The sequence below is a fragment of the Nothobranchius furzeri genome, chromosome 7 (genome assembly GCF_043380555.1).
Source record: "Nothobranchius furzeri strain GRZ-AD chromosome 7, NfurGRZ-RIMD1, whole genome shotgun sequence".
Lineage (NCBI taxonomy): Eukaryota > Metazoa > Chordata > Actinopteri > Cyprinodontiformes > Nothobranchiidae > Nothobranchius > Nothobranchius furzeri.
The window spans coordinates 25458492-25476729 of NC_091747.1; the positions used below are offsets into that span (position 1 = coordinate 25458492).

The window sequence follows — 18238 nt, forward strand, 5'->3', positions numbered from 1 at the left end:
TTTTATTTTCCTGGGATTATTGAGATTTAAGTGCAAACAAACCTTAATATTAATTATATCGTTTAAAATAAACATTAAATCATTGATAATGACTCAAACCTAAAAACCCAGTATCTAACTGGGTCACGAGAGTTCAACAACAGTTTCTAAGATGTCTCCAAACGTTCTCAGAGGTTCTCCATTTACCTCAGGACCTCGCTGGAACTTCAGTCAGGCTTCAGAAAGTAAATAAATAATAAATAAGATTTTATTCTTTTCATTCATCAGATTTCTCCATTTCAGTCACGCTCGATCTGACTGAATAATTTACATTAAGCTACAATCCAAATAAGACTTTATAGTTTGATTCAATTCATTTAGAGGCCAATTTAATCATAATCCTAAATCAAATCAAATGTAGGTAAATTTAATCCAGTTTGGACTTGTTGGTGTTGCCGTCCAACCGTAGAATTTATTTAAGTACCAACTTGATCCAACTATCAGAAATACCTAAAAGTTTAAATGCAACTCGGGCTTTACTCACTGAATCAAGTTTAGCGTCAGGGAATTTTTAAATGAAACTAAATTCCATGATTGAAATGGTTTGAGTCGTTGCCGGGTGACAGATTGATTCGGCAGCCCAGCGGACCTCTGACAGGTCGGTTTGGCGTCCTCGGTGCTGCTTTGTAAAAATGGAGTGCATCCCTGCTCGGAGGAGGCAGGCAGTAAATCATGGCGCTGACGGGCTGCTGCAGCGTTCCCGTCGGTCCCTTCAGCCCAGCCAACAATGCAGCTGTCTCTGTGATAGAAGGTCCCTCTCAGCCCTCCTCACCCCAGATCCAGCCTCTGGAGCTTCACTCCAGATCTTCTTCATTTATTTTGTGAATGCATCTCACAGAGTTGCTGCCCGCCACTTCCTACCAAAGTAAAGACTACAAATGACCACCTGTGGAAAAAGAGGACATCCTGATGCCTGATCAGAGAAACATGGCTGCTGCACCAGGCAGCACAGGAAGGGGACACCGCCGGACAAAAGGCCCAACTTCTGGTTACACTTGTGAAACAATCTTCTTCCCTCATTTACCGGGGGCCTCTTTTGGCTCCGCGGCTCCGGAGCTGATGTCTCTTGCAGGTTGACGGTCCCTGGACCCAATCCAGCAGCACACATCTTCCCAAGGAGCGGGAGTTTTACAGCTCGCTCTGTCGTCATGGTCACCACTTTGTGTGAGTTGAAAATATTACAAGTTAAAAGAAAATATGTCCTCTAGTAAAACTTAATCATAGTTTAGTTAAAAAGCCAAGTCAGGTCACATGACTCCCCCTGTTCTTTTATGACATAGCAGAGAAAACTGATTATTCCTACAAATCTGATCCTAATCCAGCTGAGGAACCGCTCCACTCGCTCCAAAGGGAAAACAGTAATTGACGGGTAATTTTTGCTTTTAGACGAACGCCTCATCAGTCAAAGGTTTCTCTGCCTTTAGAGGAACGCTCTTCCTCTGTCCTGTGTAATCCGGTCAGAATTACGAGACAACAAGACGGCACATTGTCATGGTGGCTGCTTCAGACGCAGCAACAGCGGCTCAGTCAGGGTTAAGAAGCAGGAAACGACAACACGCCGTAGCCTGCAGGCTCGGGTCGTTCCCCTGGTTCACAGCGACGAGTCAACCCTGGCGGGAAGATGTTTTCATTCAAAGGTTTATTTTCAAGTTTAACAAAAACTTGTGTTAAAATGTCTAAAGATGGAAAAGGTTGCTCCGCCTCCATCTGCTGTTGAAAAGAGAAGTTGTTTATGGAGCCGCCATCTTGTGTTTACCTGGCCTTCTGAACATAGGCATGTGAGGTGGAAAGACCCGCCCACTCTACTGTCGACCGGGTTTGGTGAAACATCCAGGTGGAGTCCACCCATCTGCGTCAAACATCTGAACCCTAAACATGTCCAACTGGAGGTGATTAGCAGGCCTGTTGTGGTTCCTGAAATCAAGACAGTAATTAATGGAAATCTGAGGCATTGTTCTAACGAGTGTTCCCTGAAGGCACCAGACCATTTATGGCAGGAAATGGTGGATTGTGCATTCCTGCTTTGACCCATAAAAGCACCATTAATTGTTGTGTAAAAGCTGCTCTGGTCTGATTGGATAAGAGAGCCATTAATGAAGGAACATCTCTGGGGCGACTTTATTTACTGTGGAGTTACGGGAACCGTTAAGTCTCACTGCCCCGATGCCTCTGGCACACAGAGCTGATCATTCCTCTCTGTCTCTTACGTGCAGGTTCCCACCATCTGTTCCCTACTTTTCACACCCCGATCCCTATTGACATGAGGCACCATGAGGGGCGGTACCATTATGAGCCACACCCACTCCACGCTGTGCATGGGTAAGTTTCCTCTAAATCTAATGCGTTAAAAGTAAAAACTGTTTACTACAGGTTCAAAAACCCATCTGAAGCATTTACATCTATTTAAATCGTTAGGATTAAATAATATAAAACACAACATATCGTAGTATCAGACAGTCCTCCTGATTAAAATACCTGAAATGTGTTTACTGTGAGAGCACTTTAAGGTAGGTTATTCACCTCAAGGCCTTTTTATTACCTTTTATTTATGGGTTCAGTCTTTTCCTTTCTCAGACAATGAGCAAGTCATTTTTGATAGATTTTTTATTAATACCACTTTTCATGAGAGTCAAAGTTCTGGTCCCTAAAATAGAACTGGATTCCAAATCCGTCATTCAATTCAATTCAATTCAAGTTTATTTATATAGCGCCAAATCACGACAAGAGTCGTCTCAAGGCACTTCACATAATAAACATTCCAATTCACAGTTCATTAAGCCAATCAGAAATAATGTTTCCTATATAAGGAACCCAGCAAATTCCATCAAGTCACTGACTAGTGTCAGTGACTATATAGCAATCCTCATACTAAGCAAGCATGCAGTGACAGTGGAGAGGAAAACTCCCTTTTAACAGGAAGAAACTTCCAGAGAATCCTGGCTCAGTATAAGCAGCCATCCTCCACGACTCACTGGGGATCGAGAAGACAGAGCAGACAGACACACACACACACACACACACACACACACACACGCACGCACGCACGCACGCACACACACACACACACACACACACACACACACAAGTAATGTGTCTATAGTTATATTGTGATGTCTTAGTAAATATTGTATTTGGTGAAAGATAAACTTTATTGTATTTATCCTAGTGGATCTGTAATTAAACGGATAAACTAGTATTAGCACATCAAAAGTCAATGAAAACAAAAAGTTATTATCAGGAGAGAGAGAGAATGTTTAAGTGGTTAACAGCAGTGTGCTAGTCGATGGCCCCCTCCATGAGGCCACCACAGCTCAGCAGAGCATCATTGTAGCTTCTTCTGGGGAGAAAAACATTTACAGAGAAAATAAAGTTAACAGCTGAAATTGCACAAAATAGTACAGTTAAAGAGCAGACTGTAGAAGAAAGCAGTAGAGTGTGAAAAGTGGTCAGTGTGTCCTCCAGCAGTCTAAGCCTATAGCAGCATAACTACAGAGTTAACTCTGGATAATCTATCCTATTTAGATGTAGGCATGTTGGAGACAGGGCAAGGGAGAGCCGTCTTTACCGACTGTACACTCCACCTCCCTGTAATCCCCCACTTGTCCAGATTTAGGCTAACATCAGATTTTAACTATAAGCCCTATCAAATAAAAATGTTTTAAGCCTATTCTTAAAAGTAGACAAAGTGTCTGCCTCACGGACTAAAGCTGGGAGCTGGTTCCACAGGAGAGGAGCCTGATAACTAAAAGATCTGCCTCCCATCCTAAGTTTAGATATTCTTGGAACCACCAGTAGACCTGCAGTCTGAGAGCGAAGTGCTCGGTTAGGAACATATGGAACAATCAGATTACTGATGTATGATGGACCTTGATTATTAAGAGCTTTATATGTGAGAAGAAGGATCTTAAAATCTATTCTGAATTTAACAGGTAGCCAATGTAGGGAAGCTAAGACAGGAGAGATATGATCTCTCTTTTTAATTCTCATCAGAACTCTAGCTGCAGCATTTTGGACAAGCTGAAGACTTTTAACTACATTCTGTGGACTTCCTGAGAGTAATGAATTACAGTAATCCAGTCTTGATGTAATAAAAGCATGAACTAGTTTTTCAGCATCACTCCTGGAAAGTATGCTTCTAATCTTAGCAATATTCCGAAGGTGGAAAAAGGAAATCCGACAAACTTGTGAAACCTGGGATTTGAATGACATGTCCTGGTCAAAGATAACACCAAGGTTCCTTGCTTTGTTCTCGGAGATTAATGTAATGCCATTAAGGTCAGGCGATTGGCTAAGCAATTTCCTTTTCTGGATTTCTGGTCCAAAGATGAGAACTTCTGTCTTGTCTTGATTTAAAAGCAAGAAGTTAAGAGTCATCCAATTTTTTATGTCCTCAAGACAAGCCTGTAATCTACCCAACCGATTAGGTTCATCAGGGTTAATGGATAAATATAACTGAGTATCGTCAGCATAACAGTGGAAGTTTATCCCATGCTGTCTAATGATTTTACCAATTGGGAGCATATATATAGTAAAAAGAATTGGTCCAAGCACTGAACCCTGTGGTACTCCACAAGTAACCCTGGAGTATGAAGAAGATTTGTCATGTACATTTACAAAATGAAATCTGTCAGACAGGTAGGATTTAAACCAGCCTAACGCTGTTCCTTTGATCCCTACAACATGTTCAAGTCTTTCTAAAAGAACATTGTGATCAACTGTGTCAAAAGCAGCACTGAGATCTAACAAGACTAGAACAGACACAAGATTCTTATCTGAGGCCATGAGAATATCATTTGTAACTCTCACTAATGCAGTTTCAGTGCTGTGATACTCTCTAAAACCAGACTGAAATTCCTCAAACAGAGCATTAGTGTTTAAATGCTGACATACTTGGATGGCCACTATTTTCTCCAGGACTTTGGATAAAAATGGAAGGTTAGATATTGGTCTGTAATTCATTGGGTCATCTGGATCCAGAGAAGGCTTCTTAAGTGAAGGTTTGATTACAGCAACCTTAAAATCTTGTGGTACATACCCATTTACTAAGGATAGATTGATTATATCTAGAATGGGGGCAGTAACCAAAGGAAATGCATCTTTAAATAATTTGGTTGGGATTGGATCCAAAATGCAAGTTGAAGGTTTAGATGAAGCTAATATTTTTGATAACTCTGAAAGCTCAACTGCATCAAAACGGTTCAAGCACAGATGAGGTTCTAGAGTCACCTCTGAAGCTGCCTCACTTACTGAGGAAGAAGAAATCGCATTAGGGAGGATGCTAAAGATTTTGTTTCTAATAGAATTAATTTTACTTGTAAAAAATCCCATGAAGTCATTGCTGCTGAGGGCTAAGGGAATAGATGGCTCAGAGCTACGATTCTGTGTAGGTTTAGCAACTGTACTGAAAAGAAATTTAGGATTATGCTTATTCTCCTCAATTAATGCTGAAAAATAAGCAGTTCTAGTTTGTTGAAGCTTATTTTTATAAAGCAAAAGACTATTTTTCCAGGACAGGTAGGCCTCCTCATGGTGCGTAGAGCGCCATGTTCTCTCCAATTTCCTAGAGTTTTGTTTTAAGGCTCGTAGATGAGAGTTAAACCAGGGAGCCAACTTCCTGTCCCTAATTACCTTCTTTTTTAAAGGGGCAACATCATCTAATGCCACACGTAAAGAGGAATTCACATGATGAACTAAGGCATCAATTTGTGAGGGGCTAGAACTGAAAATATTGCCCTCTGCTACATGCCTCTGAGATGCTGAGGACAGTAAAGATGGAACAGTTGATTTAAAAGATGCAACAGCATTGTCAGATAGAGACCGACTATAATGAAATTTACTTTCATGTCTCGAGAACTCAGTTATAAAAAACTCAAAGGTTATCAGAAAGTGGTCCGAGAGGACTGGATTATGTGGAAAGATTGTTATTTCCTCACACTCAATGCCATAAGTCAGAACAAGATCCAATGTATGATGGCAGGAGTGGGTGGAGCTATGTATTCTTTGAGTAAAACCAATTGAGTCTAAGATATTACTAAAGGCTACATTGAGGCAATCATTTTCGATGTCCACATGAATGTTGAAATCCCCCACTACAATGACCTTATCAGTATTTAGCACCAAATCAGATAAAAAATCAGAGATCTGATCCAAAAACTCAGAGTAAGGGCCTGGTGGACGATATAAAACTACAAACAAGAGTGGTTTTACAGTTTTGTAATCTGGATTAGGAAAACTAAGAATAAGATGTTCAAACGAACTGTAGCTATTAATCTGTAAGGGACTGATTAATAAGTCCGAATGAAAAATGGTTGCCACTCCTCCTCCTCGCCCTGTACTTCGAGCAATGTGATGATTTAAATAATTTGAAGGAGTCGACTCGTTTAAGCTAACATAGTCCTCTTGCTGCAGCCAGGATTCTGTGAGAGAGAGCAAAGAGATCTGATTATCACAAATCAACTCATTAACTAACAAAGTCTTAGAAAAAATGGATCTAATGTTCAACAACCCACATTTAATTTTTCTAGTTTTCTGCTCAGTTGAATTTGTTCTAATATTTATGAGATTTCCATGATTTGCTTTATTAAGCCTGATATTTAATCTGTGTGATTTTGGCCGTGGGCAGGACACTGTCTCTATGGGGTAGTGGGTGGGTAACAGTACAGAAGCTGCAGAGGGGTGGGTTAAACTACGACTCTGCTTCCTGGTCTGGACCCTGGGTAGTCATGGAGGACTAATAAAACTGGCCATGTTCCTAGAAAGAAGAGCTGCACCATCCAAAGAGGGATGGATGCCATCTCTCCGCATCAGACCAGGTTTTCCCCAAAAAGTTTTCCAATTATCAATGTAACCCACGTTGTTTTCAGGACACCACCTAGACAGCCAGCGGTTGAAGGACAGCATGCGGCTAAACATGTCGTCACTGGTCCGATAAGGCAGGGGGCCAGAGAAAATTACGGAGTCCGACATTGTTTTGGCAAACTTGCACACCGAAGCAACATTAATTTTAGTGACCTCCGATTGGCGTAACCGGGTGTCGTTACAACCAGCGTGAATAACAATCTTACTGTATTTACGCTTATCCTTAGCCAGCAGTTTCAGATAAGATTTAATGTCGCCCGCTCTGGCCCCAGGTAAACATTTAACTATGGTTGCTGGAGTCTCTAATGCCACGTTTCTGACTATGGAGCTGCCAATGATCAGAGTCGGCTTGTCGGTGGGTGCGTCACTGAGCGGGGAAAATCTATTAGAAAATCTATTCCCTCTAACATGTTTAGTTTGAGAGCTGGAGAGTTCTCTGGTGCTTCCCAACAAAAACCCTGAGGGCTACTGGGACGTGTGGGAAGGTAAGAAGGCAGATACAACCTTGGATGATGACCAGAAGCTCACTTTGAGAAACCCAAACACAATGTAGGAGCATGGTGGTGGCAGGCTAATGGTCTGGGCTCCTTATTGTCCACTGTGTAATTCTCTGGAGACCAAAGAGCCTGAGTGAACAGTCATGAAGAATAAACCAGAACATGTGGTGACCTTCTACCTGCTGAGAGCCACAAGAGTTGCCCCTGCTTGGACGGGATTCTTGTCTCTCCTGATGTAAAGTCCGCCGTGCCATAGGACGCTTATCTGTTTTATTAGAGTCCAAAAGAGAAGCCATGAGTAAGATCAATGAGGGGTTGTGAGACGTGTGCTGTTACATTTAAATTCAGCAAGATCAGGTGATATGCAGCACAGGTAGAGCTATTCATCACAGCAAAGCCAGGCCAAGGAGGTGTTGTGATTAATGTGATGGACTCTGACAGAAAGCTCCTGCTAATTTATCAAGGCCTTGCTGCAGCCAGGTTTTCCTCAAAGCGAACCAGATCCACCGACTGCTGAGCGTCAGGCCGACTCCAGAGAAGACTAGTGTCCGTCTCGTGCTGCATTATTTGGGTCGGAGGTCATTCTGTCACAGTGCAGATGCTGCACTTTGCTGGCTGATGTGCTGGTTTTCAGGAAATCAAACAAATCGGACGGCTGTTTGTTGGAGACTGTGGAGGCAGGCGTGTCTCGGGCAAACCCACAAGCCGAGGGAGCCAGCCCGTGTGCCAGCATGTTTGACCTGGTAATTAGCACCCGTAATCCAGCCTTCCGCTCTCCGAAGCTCCACGACAACGCAACAGATGAGAAAAACAGATCCCCCACTCCTTCCCTGAGCCCAGACACTTTGGAAAGCAGTTGGAGGGTAAATTGTAGCACTGCAAAGTTAAAATATGCTGAAGGTTTTTGTGTGGTGGAGCTGCGGCCTGCACCACCCCTGTACGCAAACAGATGTGGTCCTGCTCTCCAGGCAGTCAGCGTGTTTAAGCCTCGCCGCCCTGCAGCGTGGAATGTGTTGATGAAATGCAGCTCACAGATTGGAGCTGGGCTCTTTTCCTCGTTATTGTTTTGGTTTGGTGTAAGGAGGAAGGGAAGTGTGCAGAGTCTGCTGCTTGTTGGTTTTGACAGACATGTTGTTATCTTTAAGCTGCTCCGGCCTGACTCGTCGTCACGGCTGATGGCTGAATTTGGACACTCACCTGAGTTACAACCAGGAATGTGCTGCTGAAAAGACAAAACATTGGGCCTATCAATCAAAGGCTGGCATGTTGCACATCAATAGCCCAAGATTTTCACGGTTTATCGCACGGAATCAACGTAATTTCAGCACAATCAGCAGAGACCCAGTGGTATGTGACAGAGGCAGAGCAGAAGAAAAGATAATTACCCTCGCTTTAATCCCATCTCATTTCAGTTTATTGTCCCACCTTCCGACTCATGGGCCTCTTCTTTGTCAGGAGCGTCTCAGAGGACAGTACCTGATGGGTCTAGGTCCTCCAAAACAACCGAGACAGGATCTGTACATGTCCCCTCGGGGTTAGCGTGGCAGATTTATCTTGATCGCTTTGGCTTGGGTGGAAGTTGGAATGGTTTGGGATTGTAATTCATCCCACATGGTGCAGTCAGAGGGCCAGCAGGCTGAGGGATGAGCTGAAGGTGAAGTTCAGCTGAGAACTCATCTTCTTTACGTGAAAATACCTGACCAATCACAGCCAGGGACCCAACCTCCGACTGAATCTACATCATAAAGTAAATGAGAGGATGTTGCGTGTAAATGATCATCTGCTTTAGCTGGAGTGTCTCTGCATTAATTCATGGTAATAATCCCCACAGACGCACTGAAATCTGCCCCCTCCGGCTCCGTCATGTACAATCACTATGGTATGCACTTACTCTCAGAATTACTTAGATGCCCAACAAGCCGTACCTTGTCCAAATCACTTTTTCTCACAGCAGAGTTTTAACAATGGAACAACAGAGCATGTAATCACAACGAGAACACCGAGACAAACAGCAATTACCAGGCTGAAAGCATGTCATCGACTGTCTTCCTTCATCCCTCCGACTCTGTTTTTACCCCCCACCCCCACCCACCACCACCACCATCCAACTGTGATCCTCTCCAGGACAAACGGAGCGGCGTCTCGGAGCCATTTTTAGTCGCTCCGTCAGCAGCAGCCACCCAATGTGGTTCAGCTTGATGGAAGTTTCTTTAAGTGGCAGCTACAGATTAAGAGACACGGCTCTCCCAAGTGTTCGCTTTCAACCTCTGCGACTGGAGCCTGAGGAAAACACAAGTAACATCTTGTCAGAAGAAGGGTGGACCGACAAGACTTCAATAATAGTACTTGGCAGGCAGGGTGGTTATTTGCAGCGTCCTGTCAGGCAGCGGTAATAAATTTCTCCTTATTTCGGAGGTCTTGTGCGCTCTTCTTCTGGTGGTTTGAGCAATTCGCTGTTTGGTGTCGACACCATCATTCTCCATCAGCCAAGAAACAAATGAGCAGTGTTGATGGATGCAGTTCAAAAGCATGGTTTCCATGTGCTTTCAGTGACAGAGCTCTCCAGTCGTAGCAGCAAACGCTTCATTTGGAAATCATACCGATTTTAAACCGCTTGTGTTTTTTCAGCATCGTGTGCAGATTTTCTTGCTATTCCGGGAACCGTTAACATTAAAAACCAGTAAAAAGTAATTATTTAGTCGCATATCTTTAGTTGAGGTCACCTTCCTGCTTTTTCAGGTTGCATTAATTTCATATCCTGCCTGGTAAAAGACAGGAGAGCTGCAGCTGCTGCTCCTCATCAGGAGGATTCAGCAGCTCAGCTGGTTTTCTGGGAGGAGAACCCCGGTTGGGAATGCCAGGAGGAGCCGACGAGAGTCTCTGGTGAGAGAGCTGGTCTGGGTTTCCTTCCCAGACCTGGTTCCAGTAGGACTGAACCTTTGGCAAGAATGTGAATGAAAAGCTTGATTCATCATCCTTCCTAACCCTCCCGGGATCCGACGGGCTGCTGTAACGAGAACAGCATCAGCGCCGGTACCAGCCCACTCAGGTAGTCCCTCAGCCTGATCCACGCGCAGTCCCGGCCCGTGTGTGCGCCGCTCGGTGTGTATGGAGGGTCTGTTTCTTCTCACCCCCCACCTCCGGTCCTGAACAGAGGGCTCTTTATGGTTGTTTGTAGTGGAAGAAGGCAGAAAGTTGGCCCTCAGACAAGACCAGCAGTCTGCAGGCGCTTACTGGAAACGGAACGAGGGTCCGGGCAGCTCCTGCCAGCTCCATCTTTTATAGCCCCAGCCTCCACCGGTCGCTCTGGTTTTGTCGGGCTGAAATGACTCCACAAGCACAACTGATTTTACCTCAGACGTCAAACAGAATCTTTGGATTAAAACTCGTCTGTAAGCGGAAGTCGCTTGACTTGTTGGTCAGAGAAACCCAACCTGCACCCCAACCCTCCAACATCTGCACCACACGAGTCATGTTTCAAAAGTCCTGACTGCTGCTCCATTCGCTCTGACGGATTACTTTAGTAGCCCTTTCCTGCAGAAGCAGAATGCTTTCCCCAGAGACGTCAGTGGGATTTAGGTAGAACCGATGAGAAGCCCCGCCCACCTCTGGATCTCAGGTGGACTTCCTGGCAGACGCATCGTCCTGAGTACATGACTGAACTGGTGTTCTGATCACCTTGATGCTTTAGGACTTTGGTGCCACGGACGCGTTGGTATGTGGGGCTTTCTCCACCTGCTGTGTGTCTCGCTGCTGCACGACCGATGTCCTGCCAGACACTCCACGAGTCACTGGCAGCAGCTTGATTACTGTTTAATCTTGGCTTTTTACACTTGTTCTACAACTAAAACTAAAAAGTCCTGAGCTGTTATTGGTTTATAGAGGAGAGCTGATTAACTTCTGCTGATCTGACGGTTTGTGCGTTGGCTACAGTCGATTATTCTTCTCAGAAGGTTGAGATGTTTGTGTCCCGTCCTGCAGAAATGACCAAATGTTCATCACATCCACAGCTAAAACATTCCTGTCCCTGTCAAACAGCGCTGATGCTTCCTTCTCAAGCTCAGCCCCTCGGGACAGTCACAAATCCACCAATTACCTGCCAGAGATACCGCGGATCCTGATTTGACCGGCAGGCTGACAGAACTTCAGACAAACGCACAGCTGCTTCTTCAGGTTGTGTCTGATCACGCAGCAAACCATAGCCGATGTGAGAGAGACTGTAGCTTTGCCCACCCAAACACACAAAGTATACGTTACACGTCTCTGTAGCCGCTCGGCTGAACGCCATCAGTCCTGGCTTGTTTGTAGCTTTAGGGCTTAATAGGAGATGGTGAACAAAAAGGGATTATTATGTATTAGCAGCGGGACGGGGGGTGGGGGTGGGGGGTGGGGGTGGATGGAGTCTGCAGACACGTCTGGAGGAAAAGGAGGTAAGGCTTGTGTTAGAACATACCGATGATGATCACATAGAGATAAACTACCAAACTTTTTATTTCACTCCCTCTAATCCTTCCCTCTCCTTCACAGACCTCCAGGACTGACAGGAAGTCCAGTCATCTCAGACATTTCTCTGATCCGACTGTCCCCCCACACAGCGGCTGGAGCGGGTGAGTCACCCTTCAGCCCCCCACACCCCTACGTCAGCCCCCACATGGAGCACTACCTCCGCTCGGTTCACGGCAGTCCCACCCTGTCGATGATCTCAGCCGCACGAGGACTGAGCCCCGCTGAAGGTAAAGTATAACCCCCCCGCCCACACACACACACACACACACACACACTCACACACACACACTCACACAGGTGGAAGGAGCTTTTCCAAACTATCTGGGACAAACGGGTGGTTTTGGTTTACATCACAACACTACCAAGGCGTGGGAGGTTTTGATTGGACGAGTTCATGTCCAAACCTTTAAAAGACGGAAGTACACAGAAAATTCCCCCAAAGTCAAACAGCTGGAGAAGTTTGAGTGAAATCCTCAAGATGAAAAGGCTGTGACTGCTGGCCACTCACTGTCCATTTGAGAAGATTCTAAAAATGCTTATAGGTTGTGGGGCTTCTGAGAACTTCAAATAAGTGTCATGAGTTTGGTCTCTAGATCCTCCTAAAGTTGTCTCATGTTCCTCACAGACACTAAACTGAGCAGGGTTCCGGAAGGGGAATTTTTACTTCCAGATCCTTCAAGCAAAGTTCCAGGGACACGAGAGCGAAGCCCTGAGGCTCACCAGTTGGAATTTAGAATAATCGTGAACATAATGAGATGTAGGGTCAAGCATACGTATTTATTTTGGGTGCTTTTTAAGCTCAAAAATGCTACAATATATTTGACCAGTAAGATGTGAATTTCTATATAAATATGGAAGTCCAGTCTGATTGGTCTTTGAATGTTTAACCAGAAGATTTAGAATTCTTTGTTTATTCAGGGATTGTAAGACACTTCGTACTAATTCAGACAGAGTCAAGTTTATAAAAAGTAAGAAATTTATTTCCTAAACAATTAAAAACATGGCAACAAGGAACACTTTATGTGATGAATGACTCTAAGTGGATGGAACGTGAGGTTTATGTTTGTGTTTATGTATTTAGCAGACACTTTTGTCCAAAGCCACTTACAAGTGATAATCGGCATGTTGCCCTTGAGGCTAACAACAACAACTTGACATCAGTCATGGAGAGGAGGGAACAAGGAGTGGACAGTAGAGAGGGGGGATGGGTGCAGGGAGGGTGCTAGTTTAGAAGATGCTCTCTGAAGAGCAGGGTCCTCAGGAGTTTCTTGAAGATTGAAAAGGAAGCCGCTGTTCTGGTAGTGCTTGGAAGGTCATTCCACATTTGTGGAACGATGCATGAGAAGAGTCTGGATTGTCCTGAGCGTGGTGTAGGCACTGCTGGCCGACGATCCTGTGATGACCGGAGCGGCCGGGCCGAGACGTAAGCCTTTGCAAGAGGATTCCGGTAGATGGAAGCCACACTATCTCGTACCACATGAGGTGTGATGATGTGTGAATGTGATGTTATCAGAACCCTTGTATCTGGAGGAACTGAGTTCTGAGTGGGAGTGAATTTGGTCTGCTATAAAATATAATTAATGGTTTATAAAACCACATCAAGCACAATCTGTCGAGTCTGCATACCCTTATCGGAGACTCTCTTTTGGATCCGAGGTGTCAGGGAGTCCGTGGACCCCACAGTACCGAAGTCCTTAGAGAAACCGCAGTACGAACAGGTCAGTCCAGGTCAGAGTCGTCTCTAGGTCATGACAAACAGGTGGTTATTTGCGTCTATGGAGGACTCTTAGGGAGTCGGAGCTGGTTCAGCTTTAATATGAAGGAACCGTTTGCGGTCAGCTGTAGCGTGCAGCAGGTATTAACAGCTTGTCAAAAGATGCGATGGGAGAAGAGGTTTCCACCGATGGCCAGTCACAGTCAACTGAATCACTCAGGAAGTGATGCTGTTTAAATAATGGCCATATTTTGGGTTACTGACAAATCAGAACTTGCCCTGTAAAGGGGTTTTGCCAACAAACTCAGATACGCACCTCCCTCTGATATGAAGATGCTGATTTTGTGGATAAGAAAATATCTATGAGCAGTGACGTTAATTATAACTTGCATCATGGAGATATGGCGAGTGTGTCTTGTCCAGTCAGTGCGCTGATTTAACATATGGGTCATATATTTCATTTCATCCTTATTCATTTTTCAATGTAATAATAATATTCATTTCAACTTCAGTAATTTAAGCACAGATTAATCAAAACATTTCATTTAACCATGTTGTCCATTTCATTATATGACTAGTTACTCATATTGTTAATTTCATTGTATGATTTAATTATGAAAGTTCATCCGTCATGTTCTGTGAATAAAACCGGTCTTAGATAAGAGGGAGCTTGCGAGGGACAAACAACAGTATTCTTCTTGCAGATTAAAGGCACCAGTTGAGACTTATGTCTCCAAATGGCCAGATACTGAAGAGGTCACACTGTAGGTGGAAAACTGACCATTCCTGGAGGCTACAGAGACATTTTGGGCACTCCTTCATCGACGCTGTGTGTCACCAGCAGTCACAGCCCAGTCAGATACTGGGTTTGGTGATGGCATTAGTTTTTCACTAGCCTGGTGCTGGCTGGTCATGTAGATCATTTAAGGTGCTTCAAAAATCTGAATTTCAATTTCAGAACGCAGAGAAGCCCTGATTGTGACCTGTTCTGGTGCATCTGCTGGGGGGAAGTGGTGAATCTGTAGGAAATGGATGCAACGCGCAGCTTTTACTTGGAGTGATGAGTAAAATGTTTGACGTTCTGCAGCTGCTTTTAGCAGAAAAGCGGAGGACGTTTGATTAGAGGCGAGCGACAGTAAACCAACTGCTTCTGCTCAGCTGCAGCTCACTGAGAGTGCACACACTGAAGCACCTCTGATTCTTCTGCCAGCTATGATAATTGCTCTGCATTCAGGACGTCGTACCTCATAAAGAACCCTCATAAGATCTCATGTGTGTTATTTTGATTGTGTGTGATTTTAAACTGTGTTTAAACTAGACAGGAGCCAATAAGTCACCAAACACGCTGCTGTCTACGTTTCATGGAGCGTGGAGGAGATGTTGCTGCTGATTAAAGTTTGGACCAAACAGAAGAAGATAAATAAACTCTCAGAAGCACAGAGCTCAGTGGAGCGAGTGTAAACGTCTGACATGGATACCTTGGTGCCAGGCATGTGTTGAAGGCGTTAGAGCTCACAGCGTTATTTATTTAATGTTTATCCTGTAGGTAGTGAAGTTTACAATAACTAATCCTCCAAACCAAAGCTTTCAGAGCCTGGAAATGCCCGTCTCCAGGTGAGCTGCCATTCAAAATAACAAAGACCGTAGAGATCAGTTTATCAACATCACAACAACATCATAAATACAGCTGAAGGTCATTTATCAGCTCAAACTGGTCTTAAGCTGGCTCTGAATCATGTCTTAAACACAAGACAATAGGCTTTAGGATGTTTTCATATAAAAACCATTTAGAGTTAAATTAACGAAAAAAACTCGTAAAGATTTTTTCTGATTTATTAAACCAGGGGTCCCCAATCCTGGTCCTGGAGGGCCGGTATCCAGCAGGTTTTGTGTTTTTTCTGCTCAGACGGACTTGATTCAGTGGTTGAAACACCTGTGCAGCACCTCATCAGGCTCTGCGGAAGCCTGTTAATCAGCTGCTGACTGAAATCATGTGTGTTGAAACAGAGTTCAAACTAAAACATGCAGGATACCAGCCCTCCAGGACCAGAACTGGGGACCCCTGTGTTAAACACAACCAAGACGCCACAGCCTCGTCGTTCACTGAAGGAACTCCAAGGACCTCTTCACAGACCTGATCTAAGATGATTTCATCTGAAGTAACGAGGGTGGTACAGCTGTTGTGGTCAAATCTGGAAAATATGATTATTGTAGGAGCTTGATCGGTCTGCTAGTTATGTGTTTATCATTAGGGCTGGGCAACAAACCTAATGAGGGGTGCAGTATTACTAATAACAATCAGCAGCTTATGGCAGAGGCAGCAGTAGCTGCTTGATGCTAATAGGTGCTGGTGATGCTAACCCCAGCATGAATACGGTTTAAATCATTGACCCTGGTTACAAAACCAGGAAGTCAGCACACTGATTCACACCAAAGAGATCAGGCTCAGTGTGTGTCACCTCTAAATCAGTTCAGGCAGAAACAGTAAAGAAGGGAAAATGTTCCTTAAAGGGACTTTACGGAGTTTTGAATTTTTATGCTCGCTATTGCCCCCTCAGGCCAAAAGCGTAACGGCAGCTTCAATAGTAGGCTCATGCAAGAGGCACGCATGCTGTACGTGCACACTCCTTAACGAAAATAACAGCTGAGACAGTCCTGTGTGTGTGTGTGTGTGTGTGTGTGTGTGTGTGTGTGTGTGTGTGTGTGTGTGTGTGTGTGTGTGTGTGTGTGTGTGTGTGTGTGTGTGTGTGTGTGTGTGTGTGTGTGTGTGTGTGTGTGTGTGTGTGTGGCCTGGAGGACAGGACAGGAGAACACGCAGCTAATTAATTAAATAATTTGGTTCTGTACCTTTCTCTTCAGCACAGCCGACAAAGGTTTATGATGGGTCAGTCCTCCTGCATGCTCAGATCATTCCCTTCCCTTGCTTGAAAAATTGTTCCAAAATGAAAGTTGAACCCACATCTTCTTTATCTGTGAATTCAATGCCGTTCGGCGAGTCTCAAATAAAAATTTGGGCATCTTACTGTAAAAAAATATACCATTAATGTAAAAAATAAACTCTGAATAAACTATGTTCACATCCAGAATTGAACCAATGTCTTCTGCATGGGAATCCAACATCTTACTAGGTGAGCTAAAGCACCAGTGATGTGCTTTATATCTGTAGCATTTATATTGTTGATGACAGCTGAAATAACGTTCAAAGAACGGTTTGGAGCGAAAATGGCTATTTTGTTGCTAATTTGCAGGAAATATCTAGAAGAAAGTAGCTAAGGGTCCTCAGAAATGTAGCTAGCTTTGTCACTAGGCGTTAGGAACAGCGACAAAGTGGCACTGCCTCGCTCTCTGCTGCTAAAGCTACGGATAGCAAATGCTACGGGCTATGCCTGAGCGTGAACGCGCATGAAGCAGCCTGCTCGACCCGAGCATCTCTCTTTTTCTGTGATTTTACAGAAAAACAGGCAATCACTGTAAAAAATGCCAGGGCTCATTCTACAGGACCAGGGCATTGCAGGAAGAAGACATTTATTATTTCTATACATGTTTTGGCTGTCACACTTCCATAATGTCCCTTTAAATGTTTCGACGGGCTGAGAAAATAATCCCATCACTACTCATCAATGACGTCGTGCTGCTCAAGTTTTGGCTCACTTTCTGTGAAACTGATGTTGTGTCTGTTAGCTGTAGCAGCTAATGGAGGTTTTTGCTTTAGCTAGGACGTGTTAGAGATTAGCTGCTGCTTCCAGACCCAAGATGTTTTACTTGAGCGATGGTAACGTGATCCAATATCCGCCCAGTCCATCTGAGCTGCTCTGGGATCTGATTCTGAACCTTTCTTCTTTTACCAAACTCCAGTAGTTTCTGCTGGATCCAGAATTCTGTTATGCTTGTGTCCAGGAGGCAGAGGGAGGCTGTTTTCTCTCCTCTACCTCCCCCATATTGCATATTAATACTCCCCTTTCTCCCCCGTCTCACAGGAAACGAGGGGGTGCACAGGCACCGTTAGTGCCAGGAAAGAGTTAATCCGTCCCTCTCTCTCATGGTTCCTGACATTTTAAATGCAGTTTTACAGGCTACAGGTGTTAACACATTTTATGTCAACATTGCTGCTGTTCGTGCCGTGTTTAAGGTTTATTCTAAGAGTTTGTCAGCGGCACCTGCAGCCTGAGTGACTTCATCCTGTCAAATATAATGTGTACACTATGTAAAAGTCCTGGAATGTGCAGCCCCCTCCTCCCCTCTTTGCCCTGCTTGTTCTCGTTCGGTGCTTTCTGAACTCTCTGGAGATTTTTCCCACAAGCCTCAAAGACATCAGACATCTTTTATCAAAAGCCTCGCGCCCCGGGGCATGCAGGCATGCACAGATCTTTAAATCTGTAAAGCAAAGCACTCGTGTCCTCTACTGAGTCCTTCCAACTTCATGTTTTTGTCAAGAACTCTGTCCAATAGTAATCCTAAGGTCTGTGAGTGTGGAGTTCAAGGGAAGTCTGCTTTGTTCTTCTTCTGTGACTCAGAACAAATGCATCACTTTAACAAAGATGCAAATCCATTCATCACAAGTGTCCAATAAAAATGCAGTTTGTTATTTTGGGACCCAGCGTGTAGCCCAGAAGGCAAAGGAGAA

At 44.4% G+C, this 18238-nt stretch overlaps 1 protein-coding gene across 3 annotated transcripts in view; it reads left to right on the forward strand.

Annotated features, from left to right (window-relative positions):
• The window catches only part of gli2a (GLI family zinc finger 2a), a 78924-nt gene that overhangs the window by 34180 nt on the left and 26506 nt on the right, over window positions 1-18238 (forward strand). For all 3 annotated transcript variants that reach the window (XM_015954999.3, XM_054751278.2, XM_070552939.1), the window contains 2 exons: window positions 2253-2358; window positions 11922-12127. In XM_015954999.3, coding sequence (XP_015810485.3) covers window positions 2253-2358; window positions 11922-12127 — 312 coding nt within the window. The remainder of the gene's footprint in view (window positions 1-2252; window positions 2359-11921; window positions 12128-18238) is intronic.